Here is a 19,499-nt window from a genome sequence, read left to right as displayed (position 1 = left end):
AAACCCGTTCTTAGTGGATGTCTACGCCCTATAAGGAGCCTTTCTGCCAAATTTCAAGTTCGTAACTGTTATAGTTTCGGAGATTTCGTAATCAGTGAGCCAAACTACTATCCCCCGTTTTAACCCCAAAAAGGGGTTGATTTCTAAAGATACATTATTTGGACACCTTTTCACCATCTATAGAGCTTACATTTGAAATTTCAAGTCTCTTACGTCAAAAACATAGGACTTTCATACAAACTTCCAACCCTCGTTTTACCCCCTTGGGGGTCGTTTTTCATAAAATCCGTTCTTAGCGGATGCCTACGTCTTATAAGGAGCCTACCTGCCAAATTTCAAGTTTTTAGGTGTTATAGTTTTGGAGTTTTCGTGATGAGTGACCTTTTGCGTTTATATATACACAGACACATACGTATATATATATATATATATATATATATATATATATATATATATATATATATATATATATATATACGTATGTGTCTGTGTGTCTTGTCCCCTCTGTTCAGTGAGTTAACTCGATCCCAAGACGTTAGTCGTAGGGCTGCCTGAGGCGACATATAGATGCAGTACGCACGCGCACGCACACACACACACTCACTCACGCTCACTTGCAGACAGGCATACATTACCAATCATCAACACTACTACTTTAGACGTCGGGGTATAAAATACAGTGTATAAATATATTATTTATTATTATATACAATGACACTGATGTACACACGTACGTACACACAAACACACACGCTCACGCACGCACACACACACACACGCTTACGCACACACGCATACACACACACGCATACACACACACACACACACACACACACTCACCATTTGTTGCCTTAGTTCTTGTATGTTCCAATCAAATAAACTTTAATTTTTTTTTCTATTTTTTTAAATTATAAACTTTAAATGCGTTGTTTTTGTTTAAACTAAAGGAATCGTATTAAGTTAATGGAAGGGACTGGACCCCACGACAAGGTAATCCTAGTGTGGGGGCACACTAGGATTACCTTGTAGAGACATACTGTTATTTTTGTGACTAAATATAACTGATGTAATATGTGTTAATGTTATGTACTAACGTTTGAAGAAATAAAGATTTATTATTATTATTATAATAATTAAAAAAAAAAAAAACAGAATAAGACCACCCTTTCCTCTGCCTAGGGTGTCGTAAAAGATAACTTAAGCAACCAAAGCCGCAAAGCGTGCGCAGCCTCCTCGGAGAGCGTGAGTGCTTCTCCGAGTGAGTATCTTTGGACTCAAATCACTAAAGGATGGAGGAAAATTTAAGAAGAAAGCGCATAGGTCCGCTGCCTGCTACTCCGACCGGCACCATCACCTAACCGGTCAGCTAATCCACCATCCCCACCAGTTGGCTTGGCACCGACAGAGTCTCAAGGAAATCAGCATTCGGCGCCCGCCACTGGTGGAGTGCGCCACATGAGATAGGCGACCTCAATGAACGAAAATGTCATGCGTGCGTACTATAGGGCTGTCGGAGGGAAAACCGGGCGCCTTGACGAAGACTGAGGCCCTACTGTTCCATGGGCCTCGGGGGGGGACCCCTCCAGGTACGCGGGTGACTCTGGATCCAGTCCGGGTGGGGACCTAGATGAGGTACCTGGGTCTCATCCTGGACGGAAGATGGGCTTTCGGGGCTCACTTTGCCCAGCTGGCCCCGAGAATCATGGAAGCCACTGCCTCATCGGGAAGGCTGCTGCCGAATGTGGGTGGTCCGAGCGCCAACTGCCGTCGGCTGTACTCCGGGGTCATCTGGAGTATGGCCACATAGGGGGCACCCTTCTGGGCGGAAGCCCTCGGTCGCGCCAACAAAATCGATCAAGATTGACTGACATAAGGAAAAATATACCAGACGAACAACAGTAGAACCGGCTATATATCGTTAATGTTTAAAAATAAATAAAAATTTTCGAATCCTACCACTCAGTAACTCAACGTGTTCCTTAAAGTTAAAGAGTTAGTCCAAAAAACCACCTATACATTTAATTTTGCCAGTGGAATTAATATTTAGCGACTATTGTAGTGTCGAAATAAAAGGTCCTACTCAGAAGGTGTCGATCGAATATCTTTATCGAATAAAAAATAGAAATATATGTACAAAAGTACTCACAATTAAAAGTTACATATAATATATATAATATAATATATATTTTATTTTACACAGTTTAAGGCTATCAATATATTTAATTCAAAATGATTATTTATTTTTTCTTGATTGTGTTAACATTTGAAACATTATAAACCTTACGCTCTTCTTATCGACTTCCTGTAAAGTTATTAGAAGTAGAGTTGACTCAGTATACTTAGGACTTTAGGAGCCATCGATGTGATGGTGATGTGGAACTTCCATTTTCCGTGAACGCATTCATAATATGACAGTTATGGGTAGCTTCTCTCACGTTCTTAGAAACGTCAATGTCAATTTCGGCAAATGTACATTATATTAATAAAGTTTAACCGAAATAGAAAATAATAAGACTAATCAAAATATCCTTGTATTTATGTTAATTTTACCACAATTCCATAACTATTGTTATTTAATTTAAACTTAATTAGTTATATTACAACACTTAAGATGTTGATCAAAGTAAAGGTAAGATGAAAACGAATTTTTATTTATTCAAAAAAAAAAAGTCACTGTTATAACCTATGTTTTTAGACACTAACTGGAAAAGAGATCGAAATAGATATAGAACCTACTGATAAAGTGGAGCGTATTAAGGAAAGAGTTGAAGAGAAGGAAGGCATTCCACCACAACAACAGCGACTCATATTTTCTGGAAAGCAGATGTAAGTATTTGAGTTTAACAGAGTTTATATTCAATACTACATCGAGATTGAGATATCTCCTACATTTTGAAAGAAGTCTATGTCTACCAGTAGGATGTTACAGGCTGACTTGTGATATTCAATACTAGCTGTGGCTAACGGTTTCAACCGCGTTAATTTGAGTAAAAACCGTAATATTACATTTTATATACCTCATAGCCTTCCTCTGAACTTCCTTCCTTCTGAACTCCTCTGAACTGAACTATCCGACTCAAAAATGATTTTTTAAGTTGCACCAGTACTTGCGTTTAGCGCATTGAAACAAACAAACTACAGTTTTATGATATTGGCGTAGATTTAATACAATAAATTTTAACTAAATTCTAAAATGAGATGTCTCCAGTTTACAATATCTTATATGGGTATAAACATAATTTGCATTTTGGTAAATGGTGAAAGCTAAAATAAAAATTTATAATTATATTTTTGTTTATTATTTTTTAATTTTAATTATATTGATATTTTTTTATTTATAATGTCAGTCTAGATATTATCCCATAGTTTTCAAATTGGCATGTCATGGAGGTTTCTTATGGAAACTTCTAAAGAAAATAACATATATGATACATTTTTTTAAGCAACCCATTTTTAATATAATATCTAACATACTAAATTTATTATAAAGTATGTTTCACTCTATTATCAGCTCAGTGAAGATTGATTTAGGTTCGGATCTTAGACCATATACAAAGATTTCTCAGAGGTTTCTGGACTTTATTTATGTATCTTGTATATAATAAAACATGATCCTTTAATAATCAAGATTAGTAGTATTAAATTGAATAGCTTAATGTTCTATTTGATATGAAGTAATGAAAGGAATTGTAGGCTTATATTAAAATATAATTTTCAACTTTCAGGAATGATGAGAAAACAGCGCAGGATTATAAAGTGCAGGGTGGGTCTGTGCTTCATTTGGTGTTGGCTCTGAGAGGGGGTGAATGATCTCTAGTGATTAATTTCTCCATTTTATAATACTTTTTATTTAATTTTTCTTTTCCTGTATAAAGTAAAACACATAATGTAAAATAGTTAGTTTAATTACAACCCACACAATTGCCTCACATATTAATAAGATTTTTCTATTTTTTTTTTTATTTACCTACATTATTATTAAGTAATTATAAAATATAATCCACAATGAATTATAACCAATAAGACAATAAAATATAAGTTTATAGTATTTTTTGTTGTGATATACTTATAAGGTTAGCATGCATACTTACATTTTCAATCACCCTATTAGAAAAAGAAAATATTTTCAAGTGATGTCAATAAAATAAGTACAGCTAATTAAACACAGCATACCTTTGATCTTCTAAATAGTAGCAACAAAAAATTATTATCAAATATGTCAATCATTTAAGATTTTTTGTTAACTATTCAAACCAAGAGTTTGAGTATTTCCTCATTGTTGATAATGATCTGATAAGTTTAGAGCAGTGATTCAAAATGTCTGTTTTTAATTATTTAGTATTTATATTTTATTCTATACCACACTAATGTTATACATTAATGGTATTTCAATATAGTTACAGACTGTGTAGTACAGTGGGTAGACTTATGGCTATATAGCCATTTCTTACAAACAACTCAAGCGTTCCATGTTCTTCCACGGACCTCCAAATGTTTGGACGTAAAATCTGCAGTACTTAGTCATTTAGGGCCTGTTTTACTAGTTGTGGATAAAATTTATCCTACAAATAAGTTATGTATAGCTATAGATTTTCAAAAGGACGTAGAATGTCCTGTTTCTCCTCAATTAATAAGCTACAATTTTTGGATTCATATTTGAAAATAGAAATATCTCATAAATATAGTAGAATTCGATTGTAAAAAAAGAATAGTGTATCAAAAACTGTCATCTTTTGTATACCATGATCGATCAAATAGCGTTATCCACAACTCAGTGAAAGAGGCCCTTAGTATGATAATTATAAAGAAGAAGATGACTAAAACGAATAAGCCTAGCCTCACTTTGCTTTCATGCACCACTTTTGGTGTGTCCAGAAACTACTAGTGGTCCGGGGACCACAGGCTTAGTAGTTGTGTATAAGTGGTTTACAGGAAGTATAATGTTTACATGAAAACTTTGGTGACTGAGATATCTGTGATGTTTTTAAGGGAAAATTTTAGAATAAATTGAAATTATTAAATTAGAATTCACCTATACATATAAAGTGCTGTGCCTTTATAATTTACAAAAAACTTAAATATTAAATAAAAATAGAAAGCAAACTTTTTAATCTTCTATAAAATTGGGTCTACCTTTCTTTGTTAAGAATTAATAGGAAATTTAGGAAATAATCTCATGTCATCACTTCAGCATATCACAGTCCACTGTTGGACATAGGCCTACACAAGTACGCGCCAAAAATGGCGCGAACTCATGTGTTTTGGCCCATAGTCACCACGCTGGGCAGGCGGGTAATCTCATGTAGTACTTGAAATATCTTCTTTTAGCATCACCTGAAAAATGAGCTTCACATAGTATCTTTCAATAAAAAAAAAACAGCTTTCTTTGTAATGAAGACTCTCGTTTCTCTGAAATGAAGATTTTATTTATTTCATAGAAGACGCCACTAAAAATAATAATCGTCAGTTTTTAAAAATCAATATAATTTCGAACCATAAAATGAAGAATCAAGTGTTTTTGAAGCTTATTAGAATAAAATATATTTTTTTTATTTTGATTTTGTATACATGGATTTGATCAAAAGGAGGTATTAAAACATCCGCTCTGGTGTAGTGGTGCGAGTAGTCGCCTCAAATACCGACGGTTTGCGAGTTCGATTCCCGCACTAGATGCATATTTGTATTTTAACAAATATTACTATTCGGTTTGGATGTGGCTTTGTGCCCCCCCCCCCACCGTGCCTCGGAGAGCACGTTAAGCCATTGGTTCCTGTGGTTATCATAAATACCTGATAGCGATCGTTAGGTATTCATAGTAGGGAACATATCCACCAACACGCAGTGGAGCAGCGTGGTGGATTAAGTTCCAATCTTTCTCCTATATGGAGAAAGACACCTATGCCCAACAATGGGATGTAACAGGCTGAATACGAATGCGAGGTATTAAAAAATTATAGACTGGTTTGGAATTGAGCAAGTAATTTATTACACTCATAACATTGTACATATAAACCTAGCTCATTAGCTAGCTATAGACATCTTGCAATTAATTGCTTTACATAAAAATAAACATCTTTGGTATACTAAAATCAACAACATCAATTTAAAATTCAATCATTAAATTCTTATAAACATTTACAATGCTGCCACAATCTTTTTACATTTATTTTTTTAGTTTACTACATTTTAATGTTTGCTTGCTATTTGTCTATTTTGAGCATTAAATAATCTTGCGGCTAAATTTAAAATAATAATTATTAAAAAAATGCTTCATACATGATACCTATAAATTTATAATATTTATCATTTTGGTGGAAAATTTTAAAAATTATCATAATTTCGTTTCAAAGTTTTTTTTTTTAATTTTAGAATAGAAATATTTAAATGACTTTGGGACGGACACATTTTAATAAAATTTTTGAAATATAAAGCTTGACTAAAGTAGAATTTTTATAAACTTTTTTTTTTACAAATAGGTCGGCAAACAAGCGTACGGCTCACCTGATAAAATAATCGATTACCGAAGCCTATAGACGCATGCAACACCAGATGCATCACAAGCGAGTTGCCGATCTTACCCCAAATCCCGCCCAGGAGCTCTGGTCACCTTACTCACCAACAGGAACACAACACTGCTTGAAAACAGTATTATTTAGCTGTAATCTTTTGCAAAGTCGAGGTAATTCTCCGTCGGGCTGCTCCAGATTATGAACAGGATATATCCTGTCGTGCCCTACCTCAGTAAAAACTTACAAGTTAAAAAAACTTAGTTAAAATTTATTTACTAGTAAGGTTATCAATTTACTGTGTCGACCAAGAAAGCATCTTGTGAATCTTGTGAATATAAGAGACAAGAAGTAGGGTGGCATCGAAAGTGTTAAAAAAGTAAAAATTGAAGATATTAGTACTTAGAGCACAATGTTTAGACGAAAGGTTTTGGCACATAATATTTACAGATTAACATACATTAATTATCTAGTAATGTAGCATCTTTATAATTTCGTTTTTTTTTAAAACGCTTACACTAATCTAATTGCTTCATTCTCACGACGAATTGAAGTTTAAACTATAAGTACCTACATGAGAAATGTATGTACATAATAATCAAAACATTCTTTCTCTATTCGAATAATAATGATACAGATTTTTTTATTAATTAAAACTAAAACTGTTATCATTAATCAATATAATTATCTATAAGAGATCCAATCTGAAAAGTTGCTGAATGTCAGTACCTGAAAAAGAAAAATATTCATTACCTTTTTTTAGTTTCATGTTAAAGGAGCATTAATTTGCTATTATGTTACAAAAGCCATAACTTTTTTACATGGTGTATTAGATAGTTATATTTTTGTAGAGGCATTGGAGTGAGTATTTCTAGTATTTTCCGTGTTATTATATTTCAAGATCTTTAAATGAGTAAATAACTTGCCATATTAATTGCTACTTAAATTATTATCTATTAAAATCATTCTGTACTGTGTGGCTACGGCACCAAAGAATATAGCCACCCCTTCTCTTCCTGTAGGGGTCGTAAGAGGCGACTAAGGGATAACACAGTTCCACTACCACCTTGGAACTTAGGAAGCCGACCGGTGGCGGGATAACCATCTAACCGCTGGCTTTGAAATACACAGGCCGAAGACGGGCAGCACCGTCTTAGGTGCGACAAAGCCAGCCCTGCGGTCACCAACCCGCCTGCCCAGCGTGGTGACTATGGGCAAAACACATGAGTTCACGCATTTTTGGCGCGAACTTGTGGAGGTCTATGTCCAGCAGTGGACTTAAATAGGCTGAGATGATGATGATGATGATGATGAAAATCATTCTAAACTGTGATCAATGGGATCTGACTAGAGTTTTGTAAGTATTAACTACTTATTTAGGGGACGCGGGACGCGGGTCGCGGGTTCGATTCCCGCTCACGACAGACATTTGTATCGGCCATATATATGTTTGTCGTAGTCTGGGCGTTGTGCTTGCGTATTGTGTTTCCGGACCCCCAACACAGGAGAAGATCTTACTGGGGGCCGTTGAGTGTGAAGCGTTGAGTGTGAAGCGTTTATTATTTATTTAAGAAAGTAAGTACCTAGTCAATTTTCAACCATCGGATAGAGCCGGTGTAACCCAACCGTATTTATCGTGTGTCTTGACAAGCGAGCGGAACGCCTCTTCAGCGCGCCTGCGCGAAAACTCGCGCGAGGAGCGCGGGGGCGCGCGCACGACTCGCCCTTGCCCTTTGACGACAGACGCGGCAAATTGCATTACTACCGCTTCAACCGTATATGCCGATGCCCAGCCCCGTGGTGTCAGTAACTCCATACAAATTGCTCCACCTTTAAATGAAAAAAAAAGTGTAACTACGTGCACTAACGTGCCAAAAGAAGTGTATCTTCAAAAAAAGGAAGAATTATTTTGACATATAATAATATAACATATTTTACATGTATGTAGAGCCATACAAATCAGGTGTAAATACGAGATTGATAAATATACATAAAAATTAAGTATACTTATAGGTATGTACACTGTACCCAATAGTCACTTATTAGTTATTCACAACAAAAATAATTTGTTCTATAGAATAATGTAGAGGTTGTCCTATTTATGTAAATTTTTCACATAGCGGTATCTACGCCCCTGCCCAATTTATTAATTTTCTTTTGTAAGATTGAGAATGGGTAAAGAGTAGTTTATGTTTGTCACAAAATGTAGTTAAATAATAACAAAGCATGTGTGTGCAATTCAAACACGGCCGTTGTGATTTGTTCTATCGACGATGATCACGGTGATGTGAAAAAGGTCGTATGCGCCATGTAAAACGCGTCGCTTACGCGTTTTCAACATTTTTTTTTTATTTTATCTTATATTCTCTCTTATATATTTTCGTTTAATAGCGTTTCAAATTCCAACGATTCTAAAGAAGTTTTACTTAAAAAAAAAACAATAGTATTATTGTAATAAATTAAGTTGAAAATACCTTCCATTACAAATCCTTTTTCTATTCTTGGTTCAATGACCCGCATGAACGGTGGTGCAAAGGGGAAATTCTCAGGGAAGATTAGATGCAGCAAAATGTTTGGAATGTTTAGCTCACGCAGATCGGATGCCAAGTCGCTCTCAGGATCAATCTGGTGCAACCGGACGTGCCACTCGAACAAATTGTCATTCACGAGCTCTACCTATTGCACAATTAAAATATATCTTTTTTAGCACGGTTTTAAAAACATAAAATAACCCAAGTACCTATTTCGTTTGTAAGTTTGTAGTATGTTCAGATTTTAGATTCTAAACATACTTGTTTGCTACATATTTTTAGTATTTCATAAAACTTATGTAAACAGACAGGTTCAGTCTGGGTTATTTATTTTACATAATTTGCAACGCTAAAAAATCTATACAAGTAAATAAAATTGGAGTGTCTGTTTGCAAAATTAAAATGGGTATTTTAATATTGCAAACAGACGCTTTTTACTAAATCTATACCTACTCGGTGCATAATTATACCAAACTAACATTTTTTACATTTTTTGTCTATCTATCTCTCTGTCTGTCCGTTTATTTCGGCTAATATCTAGTACATGAAACGACGAAGTTTTGTTAGATCATTTTGTATCTATCATAACAATGTAACATGGACAAATATCCTTGTGTTTACTTTATTAACCGACTTCCAAAAAAGGAGGTTCTCAATTCAACTGTATTTTTTTATGTATCCTACTTCTGAACTTTGGACCGATTTCGAGAATTTTTTTTAAATCGAAAGGTGGTGTATGTCATTTGGTCCCATTTAAATTTATTTGAGATCTAACAACTACTTTTCGAGTTATATCTAATAATGAGTTTTTACTTGACTATTTTTGCGTCAACCTACGTTGTATTATACCGCGTAACTTTTTACTGGGTGTACCGATATTGATGATTTTTAATTTAATCCGAAGCTGTTTATCATGTGGCCCCGTTTAAATTTCATCGAGATCTGATAACAGCTTTTTGAGTAATCTCTGATAGCGCGTATTTACTTGACTATTTTTTCGTTTACCTACATTGTATTACTTGTCGCTGTAATTGAAGTCGGTTTTTTTTTCTTTTGCAAGCAAATACAATTATATTTTGTTATATAATTATTGCTTGGCTTTTGTATTATTGTATGTTTTGTATGTTGTTGTTGTTAAAAAGGTTATTGGGTATTGTAGATGATGTAAAGTTTAGCGTTAAGTTCAACTCATTGACAGTATACTATACTAATTATATCACTACCCATCTACAGTGGTCCCAGTTGTCCCACGCCAAAATAAAATGATTAACTATTTTGGGTAGTCGCAGTTGGATAAAAATATCACTGTATCAACACAAGGCGTAAACAAGTTTTTTCTTACTGTAAAAACAGGATCTGGTCTATGATCTTGTGACCGCTGGATTTCTTTTAGTTCTTTCATAAGTCGGCGCGTTCGTACAGCTGCTGCTCTTTCTCTTACGTCGTTGGCACCTCCGGCTTTCTTCTTAGCCAATGTAGAAGCTGCTGGGCTCGCTGGTAAGCTTGCAGCTGTTTCTGCTGGACTGACACCATCTCTGAAATTTTTTAAATTAATCTATATACTTTTCGTCGGTTGGTTATTGTGTAGCAAAATATTAGATAAGTAACAAATTATTTTATTTATTTGGTGATCATTTCATGCTAATGTTTAATGTAGATACATAAACAATATTTCTTAAAGAAAACAAAAATTAGTCAACTGAATATTATTGACCCAATGTACTCAATTTTTGATTGCTAGTAGCTGAGTGGAAGTATATGAGACAACTTGCAGACAGTTTTAAATGGATTTTGATTTTCAATTGAACTAAATTTAATTATAATTTGCACTATTTATATTGGAATACACTTCATATCTTTAAACTCAGTAACCATGGCAGCCAACTTGTCGCTCTGCTAATAGTCATACTGATAGTGTATCGCTTCATATTACGCGACCGACAGCTTTCTCTATGACATTATCAATGCAAGCATGTACAACTGGAACATTTTTTTTCTGCGCTATATTTAAACGCAAAGGCAAAGTAAATAAATATTGTAGTCGTTAAGTAATTAATATTATTACTCTGGTATAAGTAATATTTATCTGAAGTGTTATGATTGTATAACGTATGAACGATCACTATTTTTTTATTAACTAGCTGTGCCCGCGGCTTCGCCCGCGTTTAATTAGTGTGTCACAAAGTTTTCCCGGCAAACTTCCACTGAAACTCTTATCAAAATCGGCTTAGCCGTTTCGTAAACCTTCCTCTTGCCAATGGTGGAGCCCTCTCTCCAATGAAATTCGTTCAGTAGATTTTGAGCAAATCGATCACATACACTTTTGGGGACTTTGTTTTATAATACACTAACGGTTGCCCGCGACTACGTCCGCGTGATTATGACGATATGCATTACTATTAAGATGTTTAACGCAAATTATTTTTTCATTTCAGTCACTTGAAATGCTTATCAAATTAAGTAACTTTTTAAAAGGCACAATTTAGTATAATTCATTAGCTATTTTTATAAAACCTCTCTATACACCACATTTTTAGTTTTATTTTCAGGCTTTATATGTTTAATAAAAACTATCAACCCCAATTAAACCCCCTTAGCGGTGGAATATCGTATATCCGTTCTAAGTGGACGTCTGCTAACTATAATCTACCTCCCTGCCAAATTTTATCTTTGTCCAACCTGGATGGATACGCCATCCAGCGGTTTTTTAAGTTCTCGTGATGAGTGAGTTAGTGACCTTTCTCTTTTACATATATATATATATATATATATATATATATATATATATATATATATATATATATATATATATAGATTACGATGCATTATTTGGACACTTCCTCACCATCTATCTATTTATCTATTTTAAATTTAAAGGCTCTTACTTCAAAAACATAAGACTTTCATACAACCTGTCGACCCCCATTTTATCCCTTTAGTGGTCGATTTTCGTAAAATCAGTTCTTAGCAAATGTCTACGTCCTATAAGGAACCTACCCGCAAAATTTCAAGTTTGTAGCTGTTATAGTTTCGGAGGTTTCGTGATGAGTGAGTCAACCTACCATCCCCCGTTTCAACTCCAATAGAGAGTTGATTTCTAAAGATACCTTATTTGGACACCTTCTCGCCATCTATAGAGCATACATTTTAAATTTCAAGTCTCTTATTTCAAAAACATAAGACTTTCATACAAACTTCCGACCCCCGTTTTATCCCCTTAGGGGTCGAATTTCGTAAAATCCGTTCCTAGCGGATGCCTACGTCTTATAAGGAGCCTATCTGCCAAATTTCAAGTTTTCAGGTGTTACAGTTTTGGAGATTTCGTGATGAGTGACCTTTCGCGTTTATATATATTATAGATTTACCTAATTATATAAAATGTTATATTATTATTTCTTTTGTTTATGTAGGTAAACTGAGTATAGTAGAGTATAATTCTACGTATATGAAACCTTTTTTGTTTATGTTTTAGATACATTGTACCAAATTTTACTGCTTTTTTTTACTAAAGTATTTTGTATTCATAAAATAAGAATTAGTTTTATAAAACTAAATATTTAAATACTATTTTTATGTTCCTTTTTTTAGATGCTGTTCTAGTTTATAGGCATAGTGATAGAGAGAATGAAGAAGAAAAGAAAACAAAGATATGAAAAAGGTGGTTTTTCAAACAGCCTTTAGTCTGTTTTGTGTCTTACGTATCTACGTAAGAATCAAAAGTTTTTTCCGCGTCCGTGTGACGCATAGTTGTTTGTCACACACATCACAGTTACGAGTGCAAGATGTGTGGCCTCATACGTCTTAAGTAAACAAAGTCTTTGTCTCTACAGTTCGAAAGCTTAGACAGAACAGTTGTTTGTCTCCCTTGACATCGTATTTATTGTAATGTAAAGATTTTTCGGACATGTTAAATTCGTTAAGGTTGTATATAGTAATTGCGTAAAAAATATCAAATATAACAAAAGCGAATGTATGTAAGGATATTCAACCAGTCCGCATGGTTATCTTTCTCAAGAGAACAACTCAACTGTTGTGCAATAAAATAAATTTACCAAAACATTTAAAACCCGTATTAATACGTTCTCTTAGAGCTTACAGAAAAAAGTAATAGCCCTTAGCAAAATTTAGGGATTAATTATATTGATATAGATAGAAAACAATGGTACATTAACAGTCTCTACAATTTTTTTATCTGACGAAATACGTCTTATAACCCTTTTTAAGTTTTTAGTTTTGCTTTGGTTAGTACAGTTCAAATTGTATCTAATCTAATACCTTTAAACGAGCAATTCAAATTATATTACCTGAATCTCGGAAATGGCTCCAACGATTTATATGAAATTTAGTACATAGGAGGTCTCGGGGGGCGATAAATCCATTTAGCTAGGATTAATTTTTAGAAAATGTTGTTTGATCCCTATTTTTAGGTAATGAAAAAATGGCTTCAATATCGTTAGAACACGAAGGTAATTTTTTCAATTGCCAGTAAAGTAATAATAGCTCAGGTGGTAAATCGGCCGGTCGGGAACGATCGAGAAGACCACAGTTCAAATTCCCATACCTCCAGATCGATTATTTTTTCCTTTTTTCTTTCTAATTGCACTCATGATTTTTATTTAAATAACCAGTTCATATTTTTTATTATTGTCGGTAAATTCGAAAAATATTATTCATATTTTATAAATATGTAATTCGTATTTAAATATGATTTCCAAAAAAAAAACACGATTTACTAAAAAAACCAAGCTAAGCTCGGTCACCCAGGTACTATAACAAATTTTAACAACAATTTAAGATATCCTTTGCAGCAATTGTATACCTATAATAAAATTTTGTACAATCATATACACAAAACAATAAAGGGAGCATCCCCTCTTGATTGCCAAGTACCTACTTCAATATCGAACATTGTTGCAGAATGTTTGGAACACCAAAAACCACTGCAATGCCGGTCTTATTCTGCTATCATTGAATTTTTGAATATAATTTTCCTATTTTACCTCTCCTGACTTTGGAGTCAAAAAATTTAATTCTATATTTTTTTTTAATTACAATCTCATTAAACTTTTTTTTATATATATAAATATATGTCCACAGGCTTATAGTGCCCGTGCTTTTGTTATTGCAGTTTTTATTTTTATTAGTGATCGTTACTTGGTACACTACTGCAGCTTACATTAAGAAAACTAATTATATCTCATTAAGCTTATGTGTTACAGTTTTATTGCTTGTATGAGTCAAATTTAATATCGATTAAACTATATGTTAAAAATAAATGTTTGAAAATTTGTTGTTATCAATAGTTATAATCTTTCCACACCCAAAGGTTGTATGGAAGAGATCGCGGTATTAGCGATAAGGCCGCCTGTTGCAAGTGATGCAACTTGATTTTCTTATATAATTTGTGACATTGTTAAAACTTTGTATTGGTGTGTAAAAGTGTGAATAAATAAATCAATAGAATCTTTTAAGGTAACGATGTCGATAAATGTCGATAAGCTAAACTGGGGTAGGGCCTGTTTCTTCAGTCGCTAACAACGTTTATCGCGCTTTATCGCGAAGTTAGAGCCTGTTTCAATATTGATTTGATATTGATATCCTACAAATAAAAGTTAATGATATATTATTTTTTTACAGTCAGACACAAAAAACATGTAAAATGCTTCCAAATTTACTCAGTGGAATAAGCTCAACGCCTAGTTATTTAATAACCTACTTTTCTATCTTATTGTTTTACTCACATTTCTTAAGGGCCTATAAAAGTACTTCGGAATCAGATTATTCAGCTTCTTGAGAACAACGGAATTTCGTTATTGCAAATTCTTTCTCCCCTCGTATAAATAATTTTCTGTATTTAACGGATAATCTGATATATTAGAATCTAGGTCAAATGAAAAAATAAATAAAAAAACAATATATATAAAAAAAATGAGCTGTAGGAAAAATAAAGCGGGTTAAACTATAAATCAATCATGCTTTAGTTAGCTTGTTATTATAAACAGGAAAAGTCCGTGTATGGTTCGCAATCTTTGTTTAGAAACTTGCTTGTATAAGGCAAAGAGTACAATGATCTAATCGGTAAAGTGATTGGTTACATTACAGCTATGATTGTTGTCGCAGTTTTTTTTTCTTAAGAGAGACAAACAATATGACCAAATTACTATTTACTTAAAAAGAAATGCAAGAAAGCTTTTGGTATAGAAAAGGGTTGAACTAATTAGAATTTAGATAGTACATAATGATATAAGTATATATACGGTATCTAAGTATCTATAAGTATGTCAAACATATTGAAAAAAAAAAACGTTGCATAAGAATAACGCAGATTTTAGAAGTTTAAAAATAAAATTACGGTACATTTGCTTATTAATTACATTATTGGTAAAGAATTCGAGTTTAAAATACAACGTAAAAGTAATCCGGTTTCGGAGTTGTATATTTTAAGACTTATTATATAAGATGCAGTAGCACCGAAAATCTTGTACAAGGTTTCAAACACTTAAAATATTAAAATATGATGACTGGGTTGACATTTATGACACCTGTTACTTTTCTTATTACTGTAACTCATAACATGTCGTTCTAATAAAATAAAAAAAAATTAAAAAACCATTTCTATTTACATACATACATTTGTATCACTACAATAATAAAATTATTATTTATTTTTTTATTAAAATAAAAATTAAGTTTTTATTTTGGTCTAATAATAAATAATAATGTATTTTCGTTATAGTAAAAAAATTAAAATACTTCAAGTCAGCTTTTGTATAAACCTTTCAACATTAGGTTCAGTATTTATTATAATTTATTTTATAATAAACAGTCTAGATATTGAGCAAAATGTGGATTAAATTAGATAAGAATTAAATTTAGATCAAAACAGCAACAAGATTTATACTGTACTTTCTTTGTTTGATTGAATATTTTAATATTCCATCGGTTGCAGAAACTCCGGAGTCAGGTATCGTGTTGTAACAAACAAACGCGAAGAATGCGCATTGAATACGTGTGTGTGTGTGTAATACTTGAGGATATTAATTTTATTATTATTACAATTACAATAACATGGAACTTTTACAGAATACAATTTTATAGCGGTATCATTACAATAAAATCCTTACTCGCTACGCTTTCGATAGAATTTTAGTTTATGGAATAAATTTTTAATTATACGTATTTTATGCAATACACATAAAAATATAATACAGACATAATCCTTTTACATATGCTTTAAAGGATTATAATAAATTTTATAACAGTTAATCCTTTTAATAAATGTCTCTATCCAATATCTTTATTTGTTGTTTTATTTCAGTGATTATCTTATTGCATATATTCTAGTACCTTTTTCAAACAGGGCCCGTTTAAATTCAATGCACTAATTGGTTTAAATTGAAATCTCTATTGGCAAAACGTCTACTGCATGTCATATTAATAAATCTTCAATGAGATACTAAAGTGGACATAGGCCTAGTGGTAGAGTCATGTAGTCATCGATTCAAACTTTAACTGTCTACAGTGTCATTAAGTACAATATGTCAATGTTTATTATTTCTATACAATTTTCTTTATCATAATATACCATCGCTTGCCACATGCTATGTCCTCAAGATGGTCCGCAAATGTTGCAGACATTCACAACATATGTACTTGGATTATTCGAGAGTATTTATGTAATAAACTTGTTATCCGTTAGAAGGCTTATTATCATTTCTTAGGGCCCGTTTCACCAGTTGTGGATAAAGTTTATCCTGCAAATAAGTTAGATCAAACTTTAACTGCTAAAAAGTTGGGAGAAGAATTAGGACATTAGGACCTATTTCTACTCAATAAACAAATTACAAGTTTTAGATACATATTTGAGAAATATCTCTTAAGAATACAGTGGAATTCGAAAGTGAAATAGAACAATACTTAAAAACTTTTATCTGTTGGATATCATCATCCGTCAAATAGCGTTATCCACAACTGGTGAAACAGGCCCTTAGGATGATAAATATTCTGGGCATATTTGATATTAACGTAAATAAATATTTATAAAGATATAATTCATTACCCGATAAATATAAAGTTAACTACTTTTCGTTATTTATTAATAGCTTATAATATTTATATTACTTACTAAACTATTAAAATTATAATGTTTTAAAATACTAAACACCGTTTTATACGTAACTTTAGTTTTCCTGTTCCATTTTATTGCTGATAATGATGAGTAATAACGGTTACTTACCTATGTCGACGAAATAGGCCGCGCCTGGCTGGAGATCCGCTCGGACCGGCTCCATCGTTGTCAAGCTTCTCAGGTGATCGGAATAGTTTCCGAAAAGCTGCCGCTACCTTTTCCTTCGACCGTGACGTCATGTTAAACTAATTATTTATCACTATAAATCCACGTCAATGCACTATTACAAAACTGTTATCACACGGCAACGATTTGTTTATTTATAATTGATGTACAAGTCACCGTCGACCTCTCAAAACGATTTCACTTATAAAATTTTAAATTTAGAACATATTCAGCGACTCATTGGCCAGTACTCCATTTAGGTTACGTATGGCATCGTTTTGAATTTTTACTCTCTATTGAGTGTTGCAGTCTCGCTGCGTGCTGCGGCGCACGTGCGACTACTGGAGGAGTGAGAGCGTCGATGAAATTGAATCTTGGCACAATGAATGGAGGAGGTCAGCTGTCGTTCGAGTGGTGCGCAGTGTATCGGGAGGTGGACGTTGTTGTGTCACTGTCATGACACAAAACGTTCAAAGCGTTGGCGCATATCGAGCTACAGCACACCACTGGACTACATGTGTTTATGAAGCAGAGCTTAGGATCGACTGTTGTTTTTTACAGCTTGCGTGAATTCCTTGAATGTTCTAGCCCTGAAACAAAGGAAAATAATTAAGATATGCGTTATTTTACTAGGCAATAAGGTCAATAGTACGCGTAATTAATTTTGGCCGTGAATTTGTCTTTTATTATTTTATTTGTTAGAAACTGTTTAGTAACGAATATAATTATTTTTACCGTTCAAAAGGAAGTCCATTATACAATACGATATTGTAACGGGTGATCACCAACAGTAACCCAAGAGTTCCTAATACATATAAAAAATAAATAAAGTCTCACTATCATATATTTAATCCTGTGTCGGGGGTCCGAAAACATACAACAAACAAGCACAAACAAGACAACGGCAAACATGTTTTCCATGCGCATTCCATCAAACCTGAAACCTCCGACGCAACAGCCAGTGCTGTGACCGCTGCATCAACGTGTCGTCAATATTGATTAATAAAATGCAAAATCAATAAAAAATGTAACGCACTTACTAAGTATAATTCTGAACCCCAATGATGAATAAGCATTGGTCTCCTAACACCTTTTTATTTACGTCTCGGGTCGACCTTGGCTCGACCTACGCAGGGATAGAGGGTATTCAGTGAAGCCTACACACATTGGCAAATTGCCCGATTCTATTTCATCCCCACGGGATTATGTACACGTTTTTCTCAGCTATTGTAATGTTATGAAAGCCTACGACATAAACAAACTGTCTGCGTAAGCTTAGATCTTTTACGCTATCTATGCTAAAATTGGTGAGAAAAGTGTTTTTGTTTCTTAAAATGCCTCAGAGAATGTTGAAATGTTTAGTCATAATATTTTTTAAAACCAAGTTGAGTGAAAAAATTAATGAATAAATTAAAACAAAGATCGTTCTACCTGATTTAAATTATTTGACAAATAAATATTTGACAAATAAATTAAGTTTGAATATCCGTGATTACAAAACGTCTTTACTTTTTACAAGGATGTAAAAATATGATAAAACTTTAATATTGTTTGTGTGTCATGTATCAATACCATAATGAAGCAAACGCGAGGCCGCAGACAAATACGAGTAAATGATCAAGTGCTCTCGTCAAGCTTTTGAAAATGTGATGTGTAATGTGAGCTGTATTATGTTTTTTTTTTCCTAATTTATTAAGTACAATGAAAGTAGCGTGCTTTATCATTACCATTGATCTAGACCGAGTGAGGTCCACACTTGCTTTATATAGACGAGGTCAACCATACTTAAAGACACTATTCAATTTAAGAACATTAAGATCATTAATTATTATAGCTAAATAGTAAATACCCGTAAGTTGGAGAAATTAAAATATTAAGTTAGGTATATTAATTGGGTAATCTTACTTATATGCATTTTAGTATTTGTTTGACGTAATATTACACGTAGCTATATTTTAAATAAATGAAAATAATTTCGTAGTAATAACCTAAGGTTGATAGATATTTTTGTATTCATACAAATATTTCTATCCGGTTTGGATGTTTGTCCTTGTGGGTCTCCCCACCGTGCCTCGGAGAGCACGTTAAGCCGTTGGTCCGGTTGTTATCATAAATACTTGATAGTGATCGTTACTCATGGGCTTTATCTCCTCTATGGAGAAAGACGTC

The 19,499-nt window shown here is 33.2% G+C and overlaps 2 protein-coding genes across 2 annotated transcripts; one reads left to right on the top strand and one right to left on the bottom strand.

The window, feature by feature from the left end:
• The first annotated feature begins 2,400 nt into the window (after positions 1–2,400).
• On the top strand, positions 2,401–3,894 carry LOC123669200 (NEDD8). The gene is made up of 3 exons (XM_045602824.1): positions 2,401–2,629; positions 2,696–2,826; positions 3,726–3,894. The coding sequence occupies exons 1-3, from the start codon at positions 2,612–2,614 to the stop codon at positions 3,808–3,810; spliced, it is 234 nt and encodes a 77-aa protein (XP_045458780.1). The 5' UTR covers positions 2,401–2,611; the 3' UTR covers positions 3,811–3,894.
• Positions 3,895–7,171: 3,277 nt separating this feature from the next.
• Positions 7,172–17,404, bottom strand: LOC123669199 (ubiquitin-conjugating enzyme E2Q-like protein CG4502). The gene is made up of 5 exons (XM_045602823.1): positions 17,274–17,404; positions 10,380–10,572; positions 8,981–9,182; positions 8,090–8,336; positions 7,172–7,235 (listed from the first exon to the last, which is right to left on the bottom strand). Exons 1-4 carry the CDS (start codon positions 17,402–17,404, stop codon positions 8,101–8,103), a joined length of 762 nt encoding a protein of 253 aa, XP_045458779.1. The 3' UTR covers positions 7,172–7,235; positions 8,090–8,100.
• Positions 17,405–19,499: the final 2,095 nt, after the last annotated feature.

Source organism: Melitaea cinxia, chromosome 3 (assembly GCF_905220565.1).
Source record: "Melitaea cinxia chromosome 3, ilMelCinx1.1, whole genome shotgun sequence".
In the NCBI taxonomy this organism is placed as follows: Eukaryota; Metazoa; Arthropoda; class Insecta; order Lepidoptera; family Nymphalidae; genus Melitaea; species Melitaea cinxia.
The sequence above is the reverse complement of the archived record's forward strand: the minus strand, read 5'-3'. Positions and strand labels throughout refer to the sequence as shown.